We start from the raw sequence: 20,937 nt of genomic DNA on the forward strand, positions 1-20,937 counted from the left end.
CATCAGCGGCGGAAGAAAAGTTACAAGGAAAATTTGAACGGCCAGCAACGAGGTCCAAGCAGGCACACGAAAGAAGTTTCCCGGTTCCGCCAAGACCAACTGCCATCAAACGGCCAAGACCACAGGCAGAAGCGAAAAAAGAAGGTATTCAAGGGTGAGAGAACTGGAGAAAAAAGAAAGCATCTAGAGGGAGGAACTGAAGGGCGAGCCCGTACAAGAAGGAGGATAAATCAAACAACTATCTGCACTACCTTTAAGGACTGGGCCCAGAAAAGAATGGCCGAATATCACAAACATAAGTAAAATTTTATGTTACTTTGCAAACTTAAGTTAATCTTTCATTCTTACTGCAAGTGGCAGATTTCAAGAAGTTTTACCTCATGCGAGGTCTACCTTTATCGCCAAAAGGGCGAGAAATGAGTTGTTACCGATTTTGGTATTATGTTTTTTCAATTACTCGCGCGTAAAACTAAAGTTGATGTATAATAGCGTTGTGTAAAGACTTAAATATTGTAAAACGTTATTGTATAAATATTATTTAAAACATTCTGGCAAGAAAGAAGTTTTAGTCTGAAAGACTTTTTGAAATGTATTATTTCAATGTAGAAAGAATTGGCACTTGCTTTGAAAAGAATAGAAGTTAACAATGTACTACTAATGTATGTTTTCAAATGTATAAAATTAACGGCATGTTAATATGTTCTTATATACAATGTGAACTGTTATTTTAAATGTTAAGAAATACCGTGATATGGTAAAAGTGAAAGTAATGTTAATTTTTTTTTATTCGTGTGACTGTAAAAAGACTAAATCATGGTGAATATGTGTTAAAGGTTGAATGATGTAGTTAGGCTCTCTGACGCTACACTTCAGAGTTAGCCACTTTCAGAATAGTACCTCAGGGTTTAGAGTTGAAATTAGGGTGTGTTACGAGGTCTTGGTATGTTGAACTTTAACACGTTAGTGTTTTGATTGTAGGAGGAAGTGTTGAACACGTAGACAGAAACACATTCGTGTTTGGTGTTCTTTTACAACACATGTCAGAGAGCACGGGGAGAGATAATTAAAATAGTCATGAATGAAATAAGAATGTTAAGAGAAATATAATTATACATGTTACTTGCCATTTCATTGTGTAACATTTCATTAAACTAGTTTTCCTTCCAGAGATCTGGAAGGAACCAGATTTGAATAAAAGCTCCTGTTTAGATGCAGTACAGATGAAAAAATTGTGTCCTGGGAGCTGCTATTGTAAAAACAAATTTCTTTCTTTTAAATTTCTAGTTTCTAGCGAAAAATGCTTGTAAAAGATTGGCCTCGCGTTAGATTCTAGAGCTATAAGTTTTCAACAAGGTCGTTTTAGACCTCAGTTTCAAACTAATTAACTCTGGCGGGAAGTATGTAAGGATCTTAAGTTTTACTAACGTTTATTTTATTTTAAATCTTTACTATCACTTCTTATTTTCTACTTCCGGCTTGAATTATAAGCGTTAAAGTATTTTATGCAAAGTTTGTCTGGCGAACGCCAAGTATTTAAGTTGTGGCTTTTCGCCAAGCGACAGAGAGGAAGCAGTTAGTCGAAGCAGGCCGCTTATCTTAGAAGTTTACTCAGGTGTCTTCCAGGCTAGAGGTTTTAATCCTCTTGATATTTTTAAACGTATTGTAGTGTTCACAGTTCTCTGTACTACATACGGCTTCCTGTTAATATAAGGCCAATCTTCCACGTTTATTGTTTTAAAGTTAACTTAGAGTTTAGTTCTATTTTTATATTTTTACGTTAGACCCCAAGTAGCGGGTCTGTGTATTCCGAAGTATGGAAGTTATTGTAAATAGAGAAAAATAAAGGGTTTTGTAGACCCTTCTTGTGTATCCTGTCTACTTCCCACAGTTTTGAACATAGCTTTAGTAAGCTCTCTGTTCCGAGTCAGGTCCTTGCATGTTCCCGAAGAAGGTTAGAAGGAACATTGACCCTGATAATTTAAGCTTTATTCCTTAGTTTCCTGAGCTCAAGCCCGACTGGAGGCTTTATTGCAAGCTCGAAGAAGGAGTCTTCTGTGAACTTTATTTGGAATAATAAAGGATATTTAACCCTTCTCGAATATCTGTGCTCTATCTACTGAACTAAAGCGATTATTCGCTTACCAATTCTCAACGTTCCAGACACATAGCAGTAACTTCTAGGTTTGGAATCTTACAAGCCTCTACTTCTACATGAAATATAATAGCAATAGCATCCAAAGCAGTGTGCATTAAAAATCGAGAAAAAATAAACATTGCTAAATAGAAAATTTTAAGAGCTTCTTAGTAAACGCTGAACTCTAGTATTAGACTCCAGTGTTTATAAATTTGATGTGTTTATAAACTCTAGTGTTTATAAATATATATGGCATTTTAAAAACTTTACGTGTTTTTGTACATGGTATTTTAAAAGCTAAGCACATTTCGAACCATTATTCACAGACCCATAGCCCCAATTTAGAAAACGAATCAGTTGAGGTAAGCTTTCTGACAATGAAGCCTTGCGTCACACTTTTTAACAAAAACGTACAAAGCTTAACTTGATGTATGAGGATATTTATCACTCCTGTTTGCGGAAATTCAAAATTTATGTACCATGAAGTTACAATTTTGTATGAGACCTAAAATCAGCCTCTTTCTAAAGTGCTGAAAATAGTTTAAATTGTGTTATTTTAACACTTCTTTTTAAGGCCAGTTTTGCGTGAAAGTCTTCAGCACGATCAGAAATAACTTCATGATTTTAAATTTCTTGCTGAACGGTTGCAAAATTTCCACTATTTTTACGAATAGGTATCACGTAACCAAACTTAAAATAGTTCAAAAATATACCTCATTTGATTCATTTCTTAAAATAAGCCGGACTTGTGTCCAAACAATCAACAAATTAATGGTCGGGTGCTTTTCTTGAAACATCATGCACAGAGTGGGCGTGAGAGTGAGAAATTTTGAATTGCGTAATACACGGGCATTGTTAAATATACCAATACGGGGAGACCATAACACTGTAGCATACACAATGCCATTTCAGATATGAAGAAATGGGTGGAAAGATTTGAAGCAACAGGGTCAACATTGAACTTGAGCTCCCCAGACAGTATAGCGGTTAGCCTACTGCGGTTCCGAAGGGCCCGGGTTAGAATCCCGGATAAGGTATGGATGTTTGTAAATGTATAGTGTCTGTGTGGTGTGGGGGCATTGTAAATATGCGGCCGAAAGTCCTCTCAAAAGGCTGGTGGTAGGGAAAGAGAGGCGGAAGACCCTTGGACCCCCCCCCCCCCGGAGTGCTCTTCATCAAAACTGGGAGCAGAACTGAGCGAAGTCGTATTGTCACCTGTATAGTGCTTAAGGCTTTTGCCAACGACAGGCGCTGTCTTGCACTCCTTGCCGCGATGAATTTCGTAGGCTTGTTCTGATATTACTATCAAACAAGTGAGATAAGTCACATTGAATTTGAAGTCATTAGGATTAACTAACAGTTATTAGGATTAGTCGGAGCTTGGGTAGAATATTGCATCAAGATTTAAATCTGCATCCATATAAGCTCCAGGTAATCCGTACACTGCAGGATAGTGATCTCAACAGTCGGCAAATATTTGCTGAAATTTTTTTAGCCAAAAATAACGAAGATATAAAATTTCTTGGAAAATTTTGGATGTATTAAAGCTGCGATATGTGATGAACTCAAAGATGATAGATGCACTCAAAGTTGCGATATGTGAAAAGATTCGATCCCTTTACTGCGGACGTACTGCAGAAAGTTATGAGAAATGTCCATTCGCGAATTCAGAAATGTTACCTCAGAAAGGAACGCCATTTAGAGGACGTTATTTTTATGTAAATGGCATATCTGAACCTTCATATAGCATGAATTAGGAAATTTTCAAAATTTCCCACTCCCACACATTGCTCTGTTTCTGTGTATATTGTGTCGAAAAGAGAGTATTTCGTGAACAATATTTAAGCCCAGGTTTTAATTTCTAACATTTTAAGCTCTAGTGAAGACTTGCGGGAAAAGGGAAGAGATGATAATAAACAAAACAATTAACAGTTAAAATTAGATGAAATATAGAAAGATAAGTAAAATATTCAAAAATTAATGTAAATTAAGGATAATTAAAAGAATAACAAATTAATTTAGATTATCGTTCCTGAAATGAAACAAATTAAAGGTGAATAAATTAATAGTAATAAGGAAGGATATGTCTTGAATAGAAAAAGGCTTTTGAACACGTTTTTAGCAGTCAGATAAAAATCACTCCCTGATTTTGTCTTTTTAGTTCATTAAAAACTCAGTTTTCTTAACCGGATAAGTTGCACCAAAATATCCCTCTTTCTGAATACAGAGCATTCTGAAATTTATTAGATACTGTCCAGGCAGTTATTGGACAGGTGCTAACCTTTGTCCTCAGAAGAGCTAATATCAATGAGAGTTAATAGCTAAAAGAAATGTTGTATTAGTACAGAATTTTCAGATCATATTGCGATTCATTTAAACAGTTAAATACTGGAGCTCATTTTACTCGGTGCCCCAGGGTACTGTAGATGAAATTAAGATTTTGACTTTGAGAATTAAAACTTACCGAAGCCTGGTTTCGGCTGAATTTTATCTCTGTTTAAGTCATATTATGAAAGCTGAAAAGATCAGCTGAAAAACCTCCTCCAAATATGCCTCCTGAGCACAATAGGGCAAATCACAAGTTACTTACAACCAGAAAGATAAACACAGTAGAATTATCTGAATACAGGCATTTGTCTAAGATACTTTACAGGTAAAATTTAAATATTTATAAAACCTATAGTCGAGCCTACCTTCTTTCTAACTATTCGATAATTGGGTTCCGGTTCTGATTTCGACAAATCAGCTGTGGCCATTAGTTGACAAGTGCCATTTATATCTTCGTAATTGAATGCTGAGCACTCTCGTATACGAACGCAGTCATTTGCGCAAACAAAAGTTGACCTAACTTGCTTCGTTTTTAGTTCCTTCCCTTTCAGACGATGTCCCATCTTCGGTAGCGTAAATGCATCCTGTTGTACGTTAAATGGAGTCACAACGAGGAAGTAGGCAAAGGCCAACAAGACAATCGCAAGAATGTCCATTGTGATTTGTGCGGGAATGCGACACAAATTCGCTGTTATCTGTGTGAAGCACACGCCGCGTGCTTCTCCTTATATAATTAAATTTCTTAATGGGTCATTCTCATGCGAGAAACATCGTTAAACTCACTTTCATGAGAGAGCTTTCGCAGTACGCAAAAGGGAGCCAAGTAATTCTGCTACTAGTAATTCGGAATGCCTTGGTCGAGTCAAAAAAGAAGAGTTTTGATGCATTTTCATGCTTAGCTGTGTTCACCAAGTATGCCCTACCACAGGAATACTTAATATTTTAAATAGAGCATTAGTTCCAAAATCAATGATTTTAAAGTAAGAAGGATTCGGATTTTTGTGGCTGAACTTATTCAAGACTGATAAGAGATCATTAGAAAAGACGAATTCAAAGGATATGTAATACTCTGATGAAGTCTTCAGGCAGAACTTCGAGCGAAAATCGTGTTTCTGGCTGTGATACAACAAATGTATTCACTGAAGACGGATGAAGCTGCATCAAATGCAAAGCACCTTTTTATCTCACAAATTAAATGGAAAGTAATTAAGTAATAAACTGAGCTCTTAAAAGAGATTGAAGATTTTTCAAACATTTTATTTATTTTCTAAACTGATATCTTTTTCAAGAGCTGGAAACTAAGCAGAAACTGAAATAATGGATTATTTTAAGCAAAAAAGCAGAGTTCATTTAATTCTCATCTACAATGTTTGTAGTCTCGACTGGACTTGTTTCTTCAGTTTAGATTTATTGGAATCGGTTACTTATTTTGGATTATGGCTCGACAAAGGACTCAAAAGTCGATTTTCGTTTCAAAGGTAAGACAATGTTTTTAACTTCATAATTTAATAAGAATTTTTATTAGTATATAAAATTAAATGAAATTATACGAAATGAGGCAAGTTTTAAAATAGCATTGTTTAATATTAAACACCTATCTCTAGAAACTCTTGTGAAAAACTTTTTAAATCATAGTAAATTTCAGATAAAAACATTACATATGTATACGCTTACATTATCAGCTTACATTTCAATTTGTGTACATATAAGTTATCATTTTAAAATTAGTTTAAATCTCTACATTTTTAAACAGATGTTAACATTTCTAAAATTACACAAATAGATTTTATCTAATCCTAGACAAATAATTTTCCGAAATTACGATTTTTATAATGCTTTAAGAATTATGCTTTCATTTAATATTTCCTTTTTGAATGTTAAAACTTCTGCAGCATAGTTTTTCTATTCATATGTTAGGTTACAGCATCACTATTTTGTTCATTTTTACTTTATTGCATTAATCATCCACAATATTTACAAGTCCACTATTTCAAAAACCTCCAGTTCATTTACCAGGCACATGATCATTACATTATCTACCAAACTGAGGCAGTATATTCTTTGTAATAAAATAATGAGTTATTTAAAGCCACTGCTAAAAACAATATAGTTAAGCATATTTTACAATAAGTGTTACTAACGTTTATATCACTAACATAAATAATAATACTTATTTCTACCACCACACATACAAAATTTTTAAATAGAAAATCTCATTTTTAAAAAATTGCGATTTTTTATCAAATAAGAGTGAGCTCAGTTATATTGTTTTGTTATATTGTTAGTTAGCCGGGTTTATTAACTTCCCAACCAATACCAATTTTAACGCATAACATAGTATTAAATTTAGCACAAGGTGTAATATCTTCATTCTTCCAAATTGCATTCGAGATAAAACAATTTTTTTGAAATTGTCATTAATTTATTTTCCTTAATAGAACTGGGAAGGCCAGGGCTTCTTAATATTTATGATCCCCTGCCAGGAATTTAGAAGAATATGACCTGTATAAAAACACAACGATTTTATTTTGCTTGTTAACTGTTCATATTAAAGGGATGTAGTTGTCTTACGGAAATAATATATTTTTGTAATATACTTCCTAGTAAAAATATCCATTATGAGATTCGCAGTTCACCTGATAGCGACTATCAAGCTTTTCGGAACTTGATAATCATCTGTGCGTTCGTCAGAATAAGAACCATGAAATTTTCAAGTTAACCACTTACATCTTGATAACAAGCACGGTAAAATGTGTTAATCTCTTCCTTTTTATCCCACTTAAAAGGTGAGTGGGGAGAGGTACAAGGCCCATTCAACCAAGCCAGTCGTTAGAACGCCATTAGAGAACCTTTCCAGGCCTTTCGTAGCAGAAAATATAAAATTCAACTGTGTCCTCGTTGAGATTAGAACCATGGACTTTTCCAATGTTAGCTGACGTTCACCACTAAGACCATAGCAGAAAGCACAGTAATATACAGTAATACCTAGGCCTCTAAAACCCATTAAAGAAGATAGAATAAATTATAAAAAATTGGCTAAAAGGTAGTGTCGGAATATTCTGATATAATTTTAAATAATTTATAATTATTTTCACAATCACTCAATTGGGCATTTCTGAAGGCTTCATACATAGATCCCTCCCATTGTTCTTTGATTAAACTTCTCGTATTTACATTACACGCGAGGAAAATCTTTTATGTCCTGAGAATATGAATCTTATGATTTTTCTGAAATTTGATGGGATCTATATTTTAAAATCTATATATAGTTAAATGAATCAAATGTGTTATTTGATAAGAACGTTATCAGAATTAGACTCACATTTACTGCCATTTATAAAGTACCTGTGAATGTCACTAAAGCAATTTTTTAATTACTGAGAATGTTTTTTAACGGTAATATAAATTAGCTGAATGAAAGTGAAGTTCCTACTGTCTAGAATGCTCAGTATGAAATGTTGTGATGGAACTAACATTCCGGCTCAAATTTTCTCTTTTGCAATGCGAATTTCGCTGGTACCTTTCTCCTTGGTAAGCTTAAAGGTTGATTGTCTTAAAACGTGACTCCTTGATAATTAAAAAGTTAATTTCTTTCACTGCTGTGCACCATAAAAGTAAGTTTAACTACTTTTTCGCTCGTTACTAAAGCAACGGTGTTCCCTTCGACATTTTTAGAAAAACAAAATGTCATCGTCAACGGCACGAAAACCCTTAGTGTACCAATGTTTTCTTCAAAGAGCTCTTCCAGTATGTTCTCTTTTTAGCTAGCGCTTTCAAATTTTAGATGGCTAAGAGCTTAAAATTATTTTCAGAATTATTTAGATAGCTCAACCTGAATCTTCGAGTATTTTACTTTGTTGGCATATGGTTAAAACATTTAGCTGGTTCTGATTTTGCTATCTTCATTCTTTGATAGTGTATAGTAAATCTTATCTTCTGTGACGTTTGAAATAAATTGCGCGATCCCACTACTATTAATGGATGGATTTGGGGTAACCGAGAAATATAAATTTATGTAATGCCATGATTAATTGTTATTCGATTCATTTAAAATCTTTTAATGCTTAAATTTCATTATTATATCTCATTATATCTTATGTAAGATCTAGTTTAATGTACCAAAGTTAATTCCGTACAATTGAGTTGAAGAAGGCTGAAAAAAAAAGTCAATTTCTAAAGTAAATATAATGCAATGAGAAAGTCATAAACAGAATTTCGAAATAGTGTAACCAACTTTCGGAATTTAAGAACCAACATTCACTTGAAATTTAAGAACCGAAAATTCTAGTCGAACATCAAAATTTAGAAGTCAGGTTGATTGGTACACAGGTACAATTTGCTTGATTGCTACATAGTGCTTTTTCTTTGATTGCTATACAATAGATTACCCCACAGCTGAGTTTTTCTCTGTGCATAACAGTTTTTTTGCCCGATTTCCTGCTTGTAGTAGGAAAAATCTAGTTCAAATTTGAGCTGACATATCATTTCTTAACTTAGTCATTACTTTTTCAGAGCTGGTACAATAGAAATTCCTATTTAAAATTATTGAAATTTTTGTCTTAGGGTTTTTAACATTAAAAATTACTCATCCCAAGCTATCTATAGAGAGTTTTTACAGTAATACATAAATGGGGAGTACCGAATAAAATTGTCTATATAAGGACAACATACGAAGTAAACAATGAATACCCCATTCATTTATCAAAACGATTAACTTTACAAAATAAGAAACAGAGAAAACTGACCCAGCTATCTTCCTAGTTTATAAAGTTTGCATATTAGTTATGACACATACGTAGCTTTCATGCTGCGAAGTTAAAATGTATACCAATGTGATACTTTTGAAATAATAATTATTATTTCGCATACCTAAGGAATTTAATCAATTTGGCAAATTTTTTACAAAGGATTTCCTCACTTTCTGTAAACTTTTTTTTTTTTTTTGACAAATAATCCCAAATTTGGCATATGCCTTTAATTTGCTCTTGAAATTTAAATTGTCTGTTTGTTTGACTGTATACAGCAAAGGCATATAGCAGTTACCTGCCAAAGGAAGAGATTCTTTCATGGAATACTAAAGGAAACTGATCGTATTTATGTTACACAGCAAGGAAACATGCAGCCAGTATTCAAACTGAGGTCAAATTACCTGAGTTCAGTAGTTTTAGCCAGTCAGCAGCTAGTGCGAGAAACTTAAACTGAATTTATTACAGAACATCTTACGGTAATAAATTATCATAGTATTATGAGGGATATTTCAAAAGGATTGCCTGATTTATTAAATATCGAATGTTTGATTGGTTGTAGACCAATGGTTCCGGCTTAACTATTGGTCTACAACCAATGATTAAGGTTTTATTCCATGAATAAAATAGGGCTCTAGATTGTGAAAATTAATATCTAGGAGAGATCACATCGGGGGAAAAAAATTAAGAAACTAAATATTTCATACTGGTTGCGTTTGAAAATTAAAACGTTAATGAAAAATAACCCTTTTTTCTTAAAATTATCCATAACCGAATAAATCAAACACGAAGAAATTCGTTCCCATAAGCTGAAATTATCCAAAATATGACCGATCCATATATTAGGTTACCGTTTAAAAAATATTACTAAAGAAACCTTATAAGGTATTTCTCCCACTTTCCTAGCGTGCCTTCGTGCTGTAGTGGTTCTGCATGCTGGGCCAGTATTCCAGAGGTCCGTGGTTCGATTCCCGCCGAAGGCGGTTGCTAGTGTTTCATTTTGCCTGCTTCCAAAAAAATCCTAATGTCTCTACAGTGGCGTCCGAACTAAAAGGGTGTTGGATGAGGTTTTTCCACACCCAGGATTTGGCGACTGGGTCCCCTAAAAACCACAGTCTCCCTTTAAAAATGAGAGTATATACGGTATTTCTCCCACTTTCCTAGCGTGCCTTCGTGGTGTAGTAATTCTGCACGCTGGGCCGGTATTCCAGAGGTCCGTGGTTCGATTCCCGGCGAAGGCGGTTGCTACGTTTTCATCTTGCCTGCTTCCAAAAAAAGTCCTAATGTCTCTACAACCTAAGCAATTCCAATTTATAAGAAACACTATACATTGATTTAGAAGCACTTATTCGCATTACCATTTGTAGCAATACTAAACCTCGAAGTTTTTATTAAATGGTATTTCATTTTATATGATCCGTAAGTCGATAACTTATTCTTTGGGTAAAAAAGGTTTAAAATATAATTGCTTACAAGTATTTTCAGATTTAATATTACATATGAGGAACTGGTTTATTCCACCCTTCTAAGACTACTTATAATAAGGTAAGGAACAACTTACTACAAGGAGCTTTTTAAAACACTTAATGTGTTTCGTTTCACATGAGCAATTCTTAGTTCATCAGTTTTCTTAGTTTTTAGAACTTATTTTTAAACTCTTGTCTAGTGATTATTGGGAGTAGCAAATGGATCTGTACGTTGCATAAGAAATGTATTATAAATTTATTTCTTGGAAACGACTGAAATCTTGGGTGTTATCCCCAGGATAACTATTTCCGCATATGTAATGAAACCGCTCAAAAATGTGTTGTTTAACTTTATTTTCCGAGTAACAAACGGTCTTCCTAGCTTCTGTTTCTTTTTCCCTGTTATTATTTTCATTGAAATATACAGAAAAAGGATTATTTAGATATAAAATTTTATCATTTGGGTATTTCTGTAGAAGACATGAAAAATCAGCAGCATCCAGGCCTCGGATCTTCCAATTACTAGATGGACCTCGGATCTTCCAATTTCTAGATGGACATGCTAACAATTGATGTCACTAACGCGTCGGAAGATCTGGTTATTCTTTATATTCTTTCTGACTGATGATACGATGCTAAATAACGCTAATAAGCAGTGGACTGTATAAAAAAAAGCGTTTTCTATTCTCAAGCAAAAAAAAAAAAAAAAAAAAAGTTACGAATAACAGCGAAAACACAAATCATCTACTCTCGTCGCCAAAACGCGATAGTCACATGATAACTAAAAATAAACTGCGCTTGTACTAGCAGCGCCATCTTGCATCAACTTAAATTAACATGCCGCGCTCCTTAAAGCACTCCAAGAGCTTCAAAGGAGCGAACTAGATGACCTGAAAAATGATTGAAGAAATATTAATGGCAAGTGATGAAAAACCTGCAAAATAACACCACTGAAAGGTACGAGGGCAATCCCAAAAAAAAGGTCTCCTAGATTTTTAGATATACAAAGAACCGTTTATTTTCTATAATTGCTATATCACTTTAAAGATTGCAGAATGCTTTATTTTTCAACATAATCGCCATTTCGATCGATGCATTTTTGTAGACGCTGTGGCAGTTTTACAATGCCCATGTCATACCAGCTTGCCGCCATACCCTTCAGGAAGCGTTGAGGAGCTTCAGGAGCATCCAGATGATCCTCCGATCTTTACGAATTTTACGAACTCAACAATCGCGAAACTCAACGAATACGAACTCAACAATCGCGAAAGTTGAGGAACTCAACTTTCGCGATTCTCTCGTTGGCAACTGATGGCTTCCCGCTCCTTTCTTCGTCATGAATTTCAGTACGACCGGCTGTAAACTCTCTACACCACTTGCGAACGTTTTTGACATCCATGCACGACTGTCCATACACTTCTGTCAATAAGCGGTGAATTTCAACCGGTTTAACGCCTTTTGCGTTCAAAAATTGAATAACTGCGCGCACTTCGCACTTGGCGGTAACGTTTATCGGGAGCTCCATTTCGAATGGCTGCCAAGCCAAGACTGAGCATCCGAGCGAAGCGCCTGCGTGCTTATGTGGTAACGGAGAAGGCACCACTCACAACAGTGTTGCCAACAACCGTATTAAAACTTTCTCTACGTCCCCAAAAAAATAGGAGACCTTTTTTTGGGATTGCCCTCGTATAATAAGCTAATGTTCAAAAATGTTCAAACATGGAGTGTTTGACAAGCAAAGGGCAGAGCTTGACAACAGGTATTTTATTTTCTCCATTGGCAGTTCGAATGTCCACAACTTACTCAGACAGATATTGTCGGCTCCTTTTTTTCCAAAATTTTGGGAAAACTAGTTGTCTCACTGTCCACTTATCAAGAACGTTCTTCATTTGTTCTAAATTTTCTTCAAGTAATGACGAGAGAAATGTACCAATGAGAAAGTGTGGCACAATAATATAGTTTGGATCATCAGATTGTGGATACAAAGGCCTCGAGTTCATACAGGCCTCAGCCTGTGTTATCAAGGTTCTGAATTCAGGATAAGTCAAAATCACTGCTCCCACTGATCTTCGAAGATGGTATTTCATAGAATTTACTGCAGATTACCAAATTCCTACAAAATATGGTGCGATTGAAGGAATGAAATTACATATCATATTTTATGAAGTCATAAAGATTGGAAATGTTCATTTTTTTACATAACAAGAAGGCCTTGCGTATTTCTTCGCTAGTACCCTTGAAGTTCGTCCCACGGACACTAAATACGTATTTCCTTTGGTTTTTCCTCTCTTGGTTATAAACCCTTTAAATGCTTCCACACAAGCCTTAGAGGAAAGATCTTCGACGACGACTTCAAAATGAACTGCTTAAAAATTAATTTTTCCTCTCACACAAGCCTTAGAGGAAAAATCTTCGACGACTTCAAAATGAATTCCTTAGGTATGCGAAATAATAATTTGCCTACAATAATGCAGCACATGATTCTTTTCTTGGTAAAGATTGAACTTTAAGTGGTGCAACTCTTGTTTTTGCACATATCAATAGCATCTTAATTTTTTCTTCATTAAAAGATTTAGCATAAATAGCTGCACAATTCACGCAAACTCAGGTGAATCGCAAAAGACATGTAACTCTATCTTATGATAATTATTAATTAAAATCACTCTAGGAATTTTAATTTACTCAGTGAAGTTAACTCCCCATGAAAGCGAGCCTAATCACCGATCTTTGAGGCTTAAAGGGGTTCATTCTAATCTAACTTATCAGTCTACAAGTCTTGAAGAAGTATTTTTACGGAAATAACAACTGAGGCTAACCAGCCTAAGGGATCAAAGAGTCTCGCAACTTCTGAGACAGCACATTCCTTTTAGTGACAATGGAAATTAAAGAAGGTAGCATATTAAAATCAAATGTGTCACTGTGGAGATGCTAATTTATTCCCAACGCCTTCCTTGATTGTTCCCTGAAAATGTCCAACTAAAGTGCATTTTCTCTGAGTTCTTGTGATAATTCTTCTAATACATAAGTTATATTAGATGACCATTCCATGAGTATAAAGCCACCTCTACGCAGAAGATTATCTATGTCATATATTTTCTTTAATAATTCTTTTATATACTTTTTTATTTTTAAGAATGGTAGATCATTTATCATCTGTTTCTAATTTGATTTTCAAAAACATTTGAACATATTCTTTGAATAAATTGTTCAATTTCCTTTTAAAATGCCGTACTTCAAATTTATTTAAAATTTTGTATCCTTTTTCAATAGCTAATTTAACTTCTGCTATTCAAATACCTATGAAACTCCAATCATCAATAAATTGACATTCCCTTATTTCTTAACTTATAACACTCTGTGTGTTTTCTCTTTCCGGCAATAGTTTTAAAATGTTCGCATTTAATATGATTTACATAATGAAAATAACAAATTATCTTCTTTAAAATGCAATACAGGATGATATAAGTATGTACCTTATCATACCAATTTTTATCAAATTTCATAGGATTGTGAATTTTGTAGAGATATCCAATTGGGTAATTATGAAAGACATTAACAGCTGCGTAGAGTGAACAAACAATAATATATTTACCTTTTTCCATTATTTTTCATTACATACAATAATTTTGTAGCTAAACATCGGCTAAAAAACCATCTCTAGGATTCAAAGATTGCATTAAATATCTTTTCATTCTTTTTTTCATATACTTTTTAATTCCTTTATGCTTTTCAAAATCATAGTCCCATATTGCGTCTTATTATTTATTTTTATTGCTTTCTCATATATAGGTCTTCATACATACTTCTTTATGCATATTTGCTATAATTTTGTCAAAACATTTAGTACACCCATGCCAATAACAGCCATGAAATTTAAAAACATCATGTTCATAAAATCCATCTACTTTATGAGCTGCTATATACAGTCTTTCTCTCCTCTAATTAAAGCATATTGTATATTAATATTGTAAAGACCTTATTTTATTCTAACCAATTATTTTTAGTTCAAATTTCCTTTTCCTCCTGATTTCAGTTTCCTGCCGGAATGTAAATTTTAATGACATAGTATGCAAAATCTGTGTTTCAGAAGAAGTGTTTAAGCTGCATTTTAAGAGTTCGTGAGAAATAGTAGCGGAGTTAGTTCCGAGTTTATGCTCCGTATTGGAAATTAGCTCTCTAGTTGTTGTTAGACACCCTTCAGATTATATTGACATTCTAGGCTTGGCTTTGCTGCGTGGAGACGATTTTAACTGTTTAGATAACTGAGGAGCCAGTCGTTAGAGATCCTAATTTAGTTGAAAACTTTAAATGTTGGTTCACTTTTCAAATTGTTGCCACCAAAAATTACAGCCATGTATTATATTTAAAGAAATTAAATAACGAAGAATCTGCATAAATGTATGTATGTTTCTAGCATTGTGATAAAACGACGGTACCTAGAGCCATCAAACTTTGAATAACGTACGTATCCACCAGAATATGGTCATCTGGAAGCTCAAATTTGGAATTTAGAATTTGTTTTATTTTTTATTTCATATTTTGTAAAATTTTAAGGAATTTTTTGATTAACAAATTCAACGATTTCAAAGCGATCAGTGGCAACACTGTACGAAAAAAAAATTATCTCCAGCGCGCGAGACTGTGTATCGGAAATTCTAAAGATATGCTCATTTTAAAATTATTTTGTGATATTGCTGTTGAACTGAATTTTATGGCTTAAGTGCGAAGAGCGTGATATTTAGCAAATAAATGTAACCGACAAAACGTTTAAAAGTGCCCCTTTTAGCGTAATGTAAAATCTGAAAACTTTCAGAATTTTTTAAAAATTTTTAATATTTTTAATAATTAATTTTTTATTATACATGATTCTATTAGTCATTTTATTAATTTATTTATTCTTGTTCCTCTTTCCTGATGGTCTTCCATAGGGCTCCGGTTCTTCTAGTAATTTCAGAAATTAAGCCCTGACCTGTTAATGTAACATATTTAAATGGATCAATATCTGCAATTTTTAAGAATTTTTTACCGAAGTTTTAAATATACTTTTTTCAAGATATTTACATTAGATCTACAATATTTAATAATTTCTGTTAGAAAATCAAGAATTTCACAGAATCATTTTTACAGAATTATACCAATAAGGATTTTTTTTTAATTTGAAGTTATATAATCACAAACATAATAAATATAATAGCATTTACCTGGATATTTTCCTATATAATTTTGGTTTTTAGATGCGTTAAACTAATGAGCTAATTCATTAAAACCAAATGTTTTTGGAAAGTCTTTCAAGGGTACGAGTGTAAAATTAATAGAATTAGCAAATCATACCAAAGTCTTCAACGTTCATATAGATGGGTTTATTTCCTTGATAGGTAGCATACACTTTAATATTTTAATTTTTAAAACAATATTTTTTAAAAAACTGAAAATCAAATCCTTTCCATAAAGAACTATTACTGTATAACTATAACGTTTTTCATCGAATAACCACTTACAGTATTCTTCATTGTTTTTAAATATTTTTTCTTCTCCTCTAAAATCATGATTTATTACTAAATTAACTTTATGAATACCTGTTTCTTGATTTGTTTCAAAGTAAAAGAAAGCATGTACTTTTCTGTAAATCTTCCATATGTGCATTTTAACCCCAATTTTTATTTTTAAGTTTATCCACGCACATACTTAAACAATTAGTTCCGTCTTTTTCTTTACATAACACACTATTGTCTATTCTTTTTTATGCAACTATTTATGCGCATACCTTCTTTAGCTTCTCTTCTTTTCAAATAAAATTTATGCTCTTTTGGACCTCATTCGATACAATTTTTGCATAAGATTTCTCCACATATATATTCTTCTGTATTTCTTTCCTTTTTTGAAATATTCCTGTTACATTTTGGGCATTTCCATAGAGTTTCACAAACTTTTTCTCTTTTATGATTTTCAAAACATTTTGTATCTTTAAAAGATCTAAAACAATCATTGCAGTTTATTTCTTCTCTTTGACAAATACTGTTTTTTACAAAATATTTGCTACATTTTAAAGGAAATTTGTGTTTATCTTTTATTTGTCATTTTGCAATAATGACCATAGTTATTTTTTCCTAAAAAACCAGTACCACAATTAGTAACATCAAAGTGATTTCTAATTTTACAAATGTATATACATGTAAGTTTATATTCTCCATTATATAATTTTTGATTAAAATTTTCTGCCCAAAATATAGTAATTTGAATATCTAAAAATTCTTCAAAAAGTTTAACATGCTCTAAGTAATATATTTCTAATGGAATATTACACAGTTCACGTAATTTTACAGATAATGTTTTTGTAATAATGTTCCTTTTTTAATATATGTAATATAATTTTTAGTTATTTTTTATAATTCAATTTTTCACAGAAAATGTCAGGATATTGAATCTTTAGAGCCGTTTTTATACGTTTATCTAAACAGATATTGTCATTTTTAATCTGACAAATACTTCTTCATTCAGTTTATCTCCCTCAAGTAATTGGATTGCCTGTAAATTGAAATACACACTCAGTTATATCCAATTCTTTATATTCCGTTTTATGGATTAAAGCATCTGTATATATTTAGCGAGCATTTTTAGAGGACATCGCTTTGGAGGATGAAATGTATCACTGAATTTAGGATTATGTGTAATGATACTACTACTAGCGATTGGAAACCGTTTATGTTTCCAATCGCTTTTCTAAATAAATCTCGTAAAATATTGTAATATTTAGCAGTTTTCAAATCTTTTAATGCTATTAATCTATAACTTTTTATAGGTTTTGACATTTTATATATATTTTTCATGAAAACTTGTAATTTTACAATCTGGTTCAAAAACTGTTTCCAGATTTATGGAAGCATCTTTTTGTTCTTATTGAAGTTCATTAGTATTTTTTATTAAATCTCAAATAGTATAAATGTAGTATTTTCTAAATTATTTAGGGTATTTAATAAATTGTTTTTGTTTTCTATCTACATATATGCCATGAGAATTAAGTAAAACACTTATATCAAACGGGTTATATAATCTGTTTTACCTTTATAGATATAAAATCTTTTGTTTCTTTATAATATTTCAAATGAAATGAGTTAAATATCTTTTTAATTTTGTTAAGTTTTTCTGTTTTTTTTTAATAAATTCTTTCTTATTTTTATTATATAAGTAATTTGTTATACCTCAATTAAATAAATCTACTAAAACATACTTATATTCACATGTCTTTCTCATATATTTGGCTAATAGTTTAATTTAATTATCATTCTTATAAACGGCTAGATTGTTTAATAATGAGTTATTTTAAAGTTTTTCGTTCATTTACAGCCTTTGCTTTCAGTGTGTCTTCTATTTATTAGGAAACATTTTGAAAGGAAATGTTTTCCATCTTAAAACCAAATATATTGGAAAATATACTTAACTAATTAAGAATTATTTATTCATTTTATATATAAAATATCGTGATATAATAACATCTAAATAAATAAAATTAGTAACTAAATTTTGCGAAAAAATTGTTGGTTAGCTATAATAATTACTCTTTAAACGCCGTTTTTATGAGCATGAGGATATTGCTTACCACATTCCTAATCGTATTTTGCATTGTGAATTTTTGATTTACAAATATTACAAATACTGTGATAATGAAATTTCGCATAACGGAACTGAGTATAAAACTCCTTTAATGGTTTTTCAACTTTACAACGACAACTTATTTTTGTGGTTTCCATTTATTACGATTTTATTTTTAAGGCCTTTCGGCTAGAAGGAAGTACTACAATACTCTCTGGATTTATACGATGATTTTCAGATGTCGTAAAGGGCAGTCATAGGCGGTCGTTCCTCTGTAAGAATTAATTAATAATATTTTCACATTTATTTTTCGCTTTATTTTTTAAGGTTTTATTTATTTTGTTTGGAATATTATAATAATCCTAAACTTTTTATAATAAATAAATAATTATTTACTCTTTTATAAAGAGTTTTATCTATGAAATTTAAAAGCATTTCGTCAACCTCTTAAATTACAATAACACTATTTTTCTTTCAGTTTTATTAAATAAAAATACTCTATTATTATACTCTGTTTTAAAAACATATATATATATATATGTTAGTGTCATAAAAAATTCACCTTCCAAACTATAATAAATCACTGGTTTTTGAATATCCGAAAAGGTTATCTGATCAAATAATTTTGTATCTTCTCCGCTGTCAGTTTTGCTCTCTGAGAGTGAAGCTTCAGAGATCGGAAATTCTCGCACATATTCAACATCTTTGAAAAAAATGGTATTAATTTATTATCGCTTTAAAGCTAAATTTTCGTTATGCTAGAAGTTTCGTTATGTTTGCTATGTTTCGTTAGGTTTTCGTGAAAGAAGCGAGTATTTTCTTTGGCGAAATATCATTATTTCTTTTAGAAATATACTTCACACAATAAAAACCACATTTTACAGAAGCAGGATGTTGTAAAAAAGCATCAATATAGGCTAAATATAGCTTTTATTAGATATATTAAGAAATTCCCTAACATTCACAGAAATAAAACTTCTTTTATTTTAATTATTACTTCATGTATAGTCACCCAAAGGCTCAAAACATTCCGTATATGTATATTTAGGATCATTATAATAAGGAACCCTCAGTGAATTCCAGGACTAGTAGATACATCTAAATTAATAATTTCCTTTTTAAGTTTTTAAATCTTTTTTAAGTAATGTATCTGATGTAAAAACAGACCTAAACCATTTTTCAAATTTCTTCAGTCCATTTGTCCTGAAATTCCCATAGATGATATACTTCCTTTCCACGCTTTTTTAAGGCCCTCAGATCCTTTCATCTTTTCTTGTACGTTGCACAAACTAAACCTAGTAAAGTACCTGTTCCTAAAGGTGGAACTGCAAATTTAGCATCAGCTATCAATGGGGCTATGATTAGCGTTAAAAATTAAAAAAGATCCTCCATTTTTCTTTAATTGTGTTTTAGTTATTGCAATTCTTTTCACCTTATAAATTTGAACACTTTCCGTTTTTCTTAAGTACATATCATAATTTGGAGTTTTAGATTTATGAATCTGTAAGGTTATTTCTTCATCTTTTCAAAAGCAGATTTTTTTATTTTGGGTGCAGATTTAAATATAGATAATAATTTTTTTGGACATATTCATATCAGTGATATGTTTAAATTAAAAATTCGAAGCAAGAAGGAAACTACTGAAACTTATTTGAAAATTGAAGTGTTAGAATGGAAACAATTTTAGGAGTGTATGAATTTTTATCCTTAATAAATGGATGTTAATTGGGGCGAGGTTTCTAAAAACAGTGTTTTAAATGAAGATTTAATTAGAAATTTTGAAAATGCTATTTACTGGGATTTAATTTCTGAATATCAAACATTATCTCAATCTTTCATAAGAAAATGGAAAGATAAAATGGTTTGGAAAAATATTTCAGTTTATCAAAAATTATCTGAACCGTTTATGATTACGAATGAAAATCTCATTAATTCCGATATTATTGCTAGATATCAAGAATCATACAAAAAATCTATTTTAGATGACAAAAAATTGGGATATACACTCACGTTTGTGAAAATTGCAACACCATGAAGGACTTACGCGAGTGAGCTGAAATTTTCAGGAAATGCAAAGTAGCGCATGATATGCAAATGATTAGAATTGCAAATCCGTAGCGCATGCGTATGCTGAGCAGCGCCCTCTGAACGGCTGATGGATCCGAATAAATAGACGGCTGTAGCGAGGCGTGTATGGTTATCGGTGGTTATCTGCTAGTGGTAAACGTTAACTCAATCTGTACTTATGCCTCGTCGACGAAAGAGAGCGAGATTTGAACAACTTACAGAGTTTGAACGAGGGAGAATCATCGGCCTTCGTGAAGCTGGATTGTCGTATCGTGCAGTAGCCTCTCGTGTGCAGCGTAACAGCAGCACAGTGATGCGCGTTTGGAAGCAGTGGACGGACGAGTGTCGGACAACTCGGAAATCCGGGAGTGGACCCCGAAATGTGACGTCAGCTCGCGATGATAGACACCTGGTCCGCATGGCGCGGACGGACCGTACAGCTTCCTCTAGACAATTGGCAGCACTGTGGTCAATAGCTACAGGTGTTTCATTGTGTGCTTCATCAATTCGTAGACGTCTGCTGCAGTGTGGACTGCGCGCACGGACTCCTTTATACAGGATCCCCCTAACGCACGACCATCGCCGCCTGCGGCTACAATGGGCCAAT

At 32.5% G+C, this 20,937-nt stretch overlaps 2 protein-coding genes across 4 annotated transcripts in view; one reads left to right on the plus strand and one right to left on the minus strand.

The window, feature by feature from the left end:
- The window catches only part of LOC118184906 (uncharacterized), a 39,204-nt gene extending 33,723 nt beyond the window's left edge, over positions 1 to 5,481 (minus strand). Inside the window, exon 1 of the mRNA XM_085810057.1 lies at positions 4,828 to 5,481. Coding sequence (XP_085666183.1) covers positions 4,828 to 5,118 — 291 coding nt within the window. The 5' untranslated portion in view covers positions 5,119 to 5,481. The remainder of the gene's footprint in view (positions 1 to 4,827) is intronic.
- Positions 5,482 to 5,764: 283 nt separating this feature from the next.
- Positions 5,765 to 20,937, plus strand: part of LOC118195843 (adipocyte plasma membrane-associated protein-like) — a 91,532-nt gene continuing 76,359 nt past the window's right edge. For all 3 annotated transcript variants that reach the window (XM_085810054.1, XM_085810056.1, XM_085810055.1), the window contains exon 1: positions 5,765 to 5,940. In XM_085810054.1, coding sequence (XP_085666180.1) covers positions 5,780 to 5,940 — 161 coding nt within the window. In that variant the 5' untranslated portion in view covers positions 5,765 to 5,779. The remainder of the gene's footprint in view (positions 5,941 to 20,937) is intronic.

The sequence above is a fragment of the Stegodyphus dumicola genome, chromosome X2 (assembly GCF_044657685.1).
Source record: "Stegodyphus dumicola isolate Sdum_Otavi_A_Nest chromosome X2, ASM4465768v1".
Taxonomy (NCBI): Eukaryota; Metazoa; Arthropoda; class Arachnida; order Araneae; family Eresidae; genus Stegodyphus; species Stegodyphus dumicola.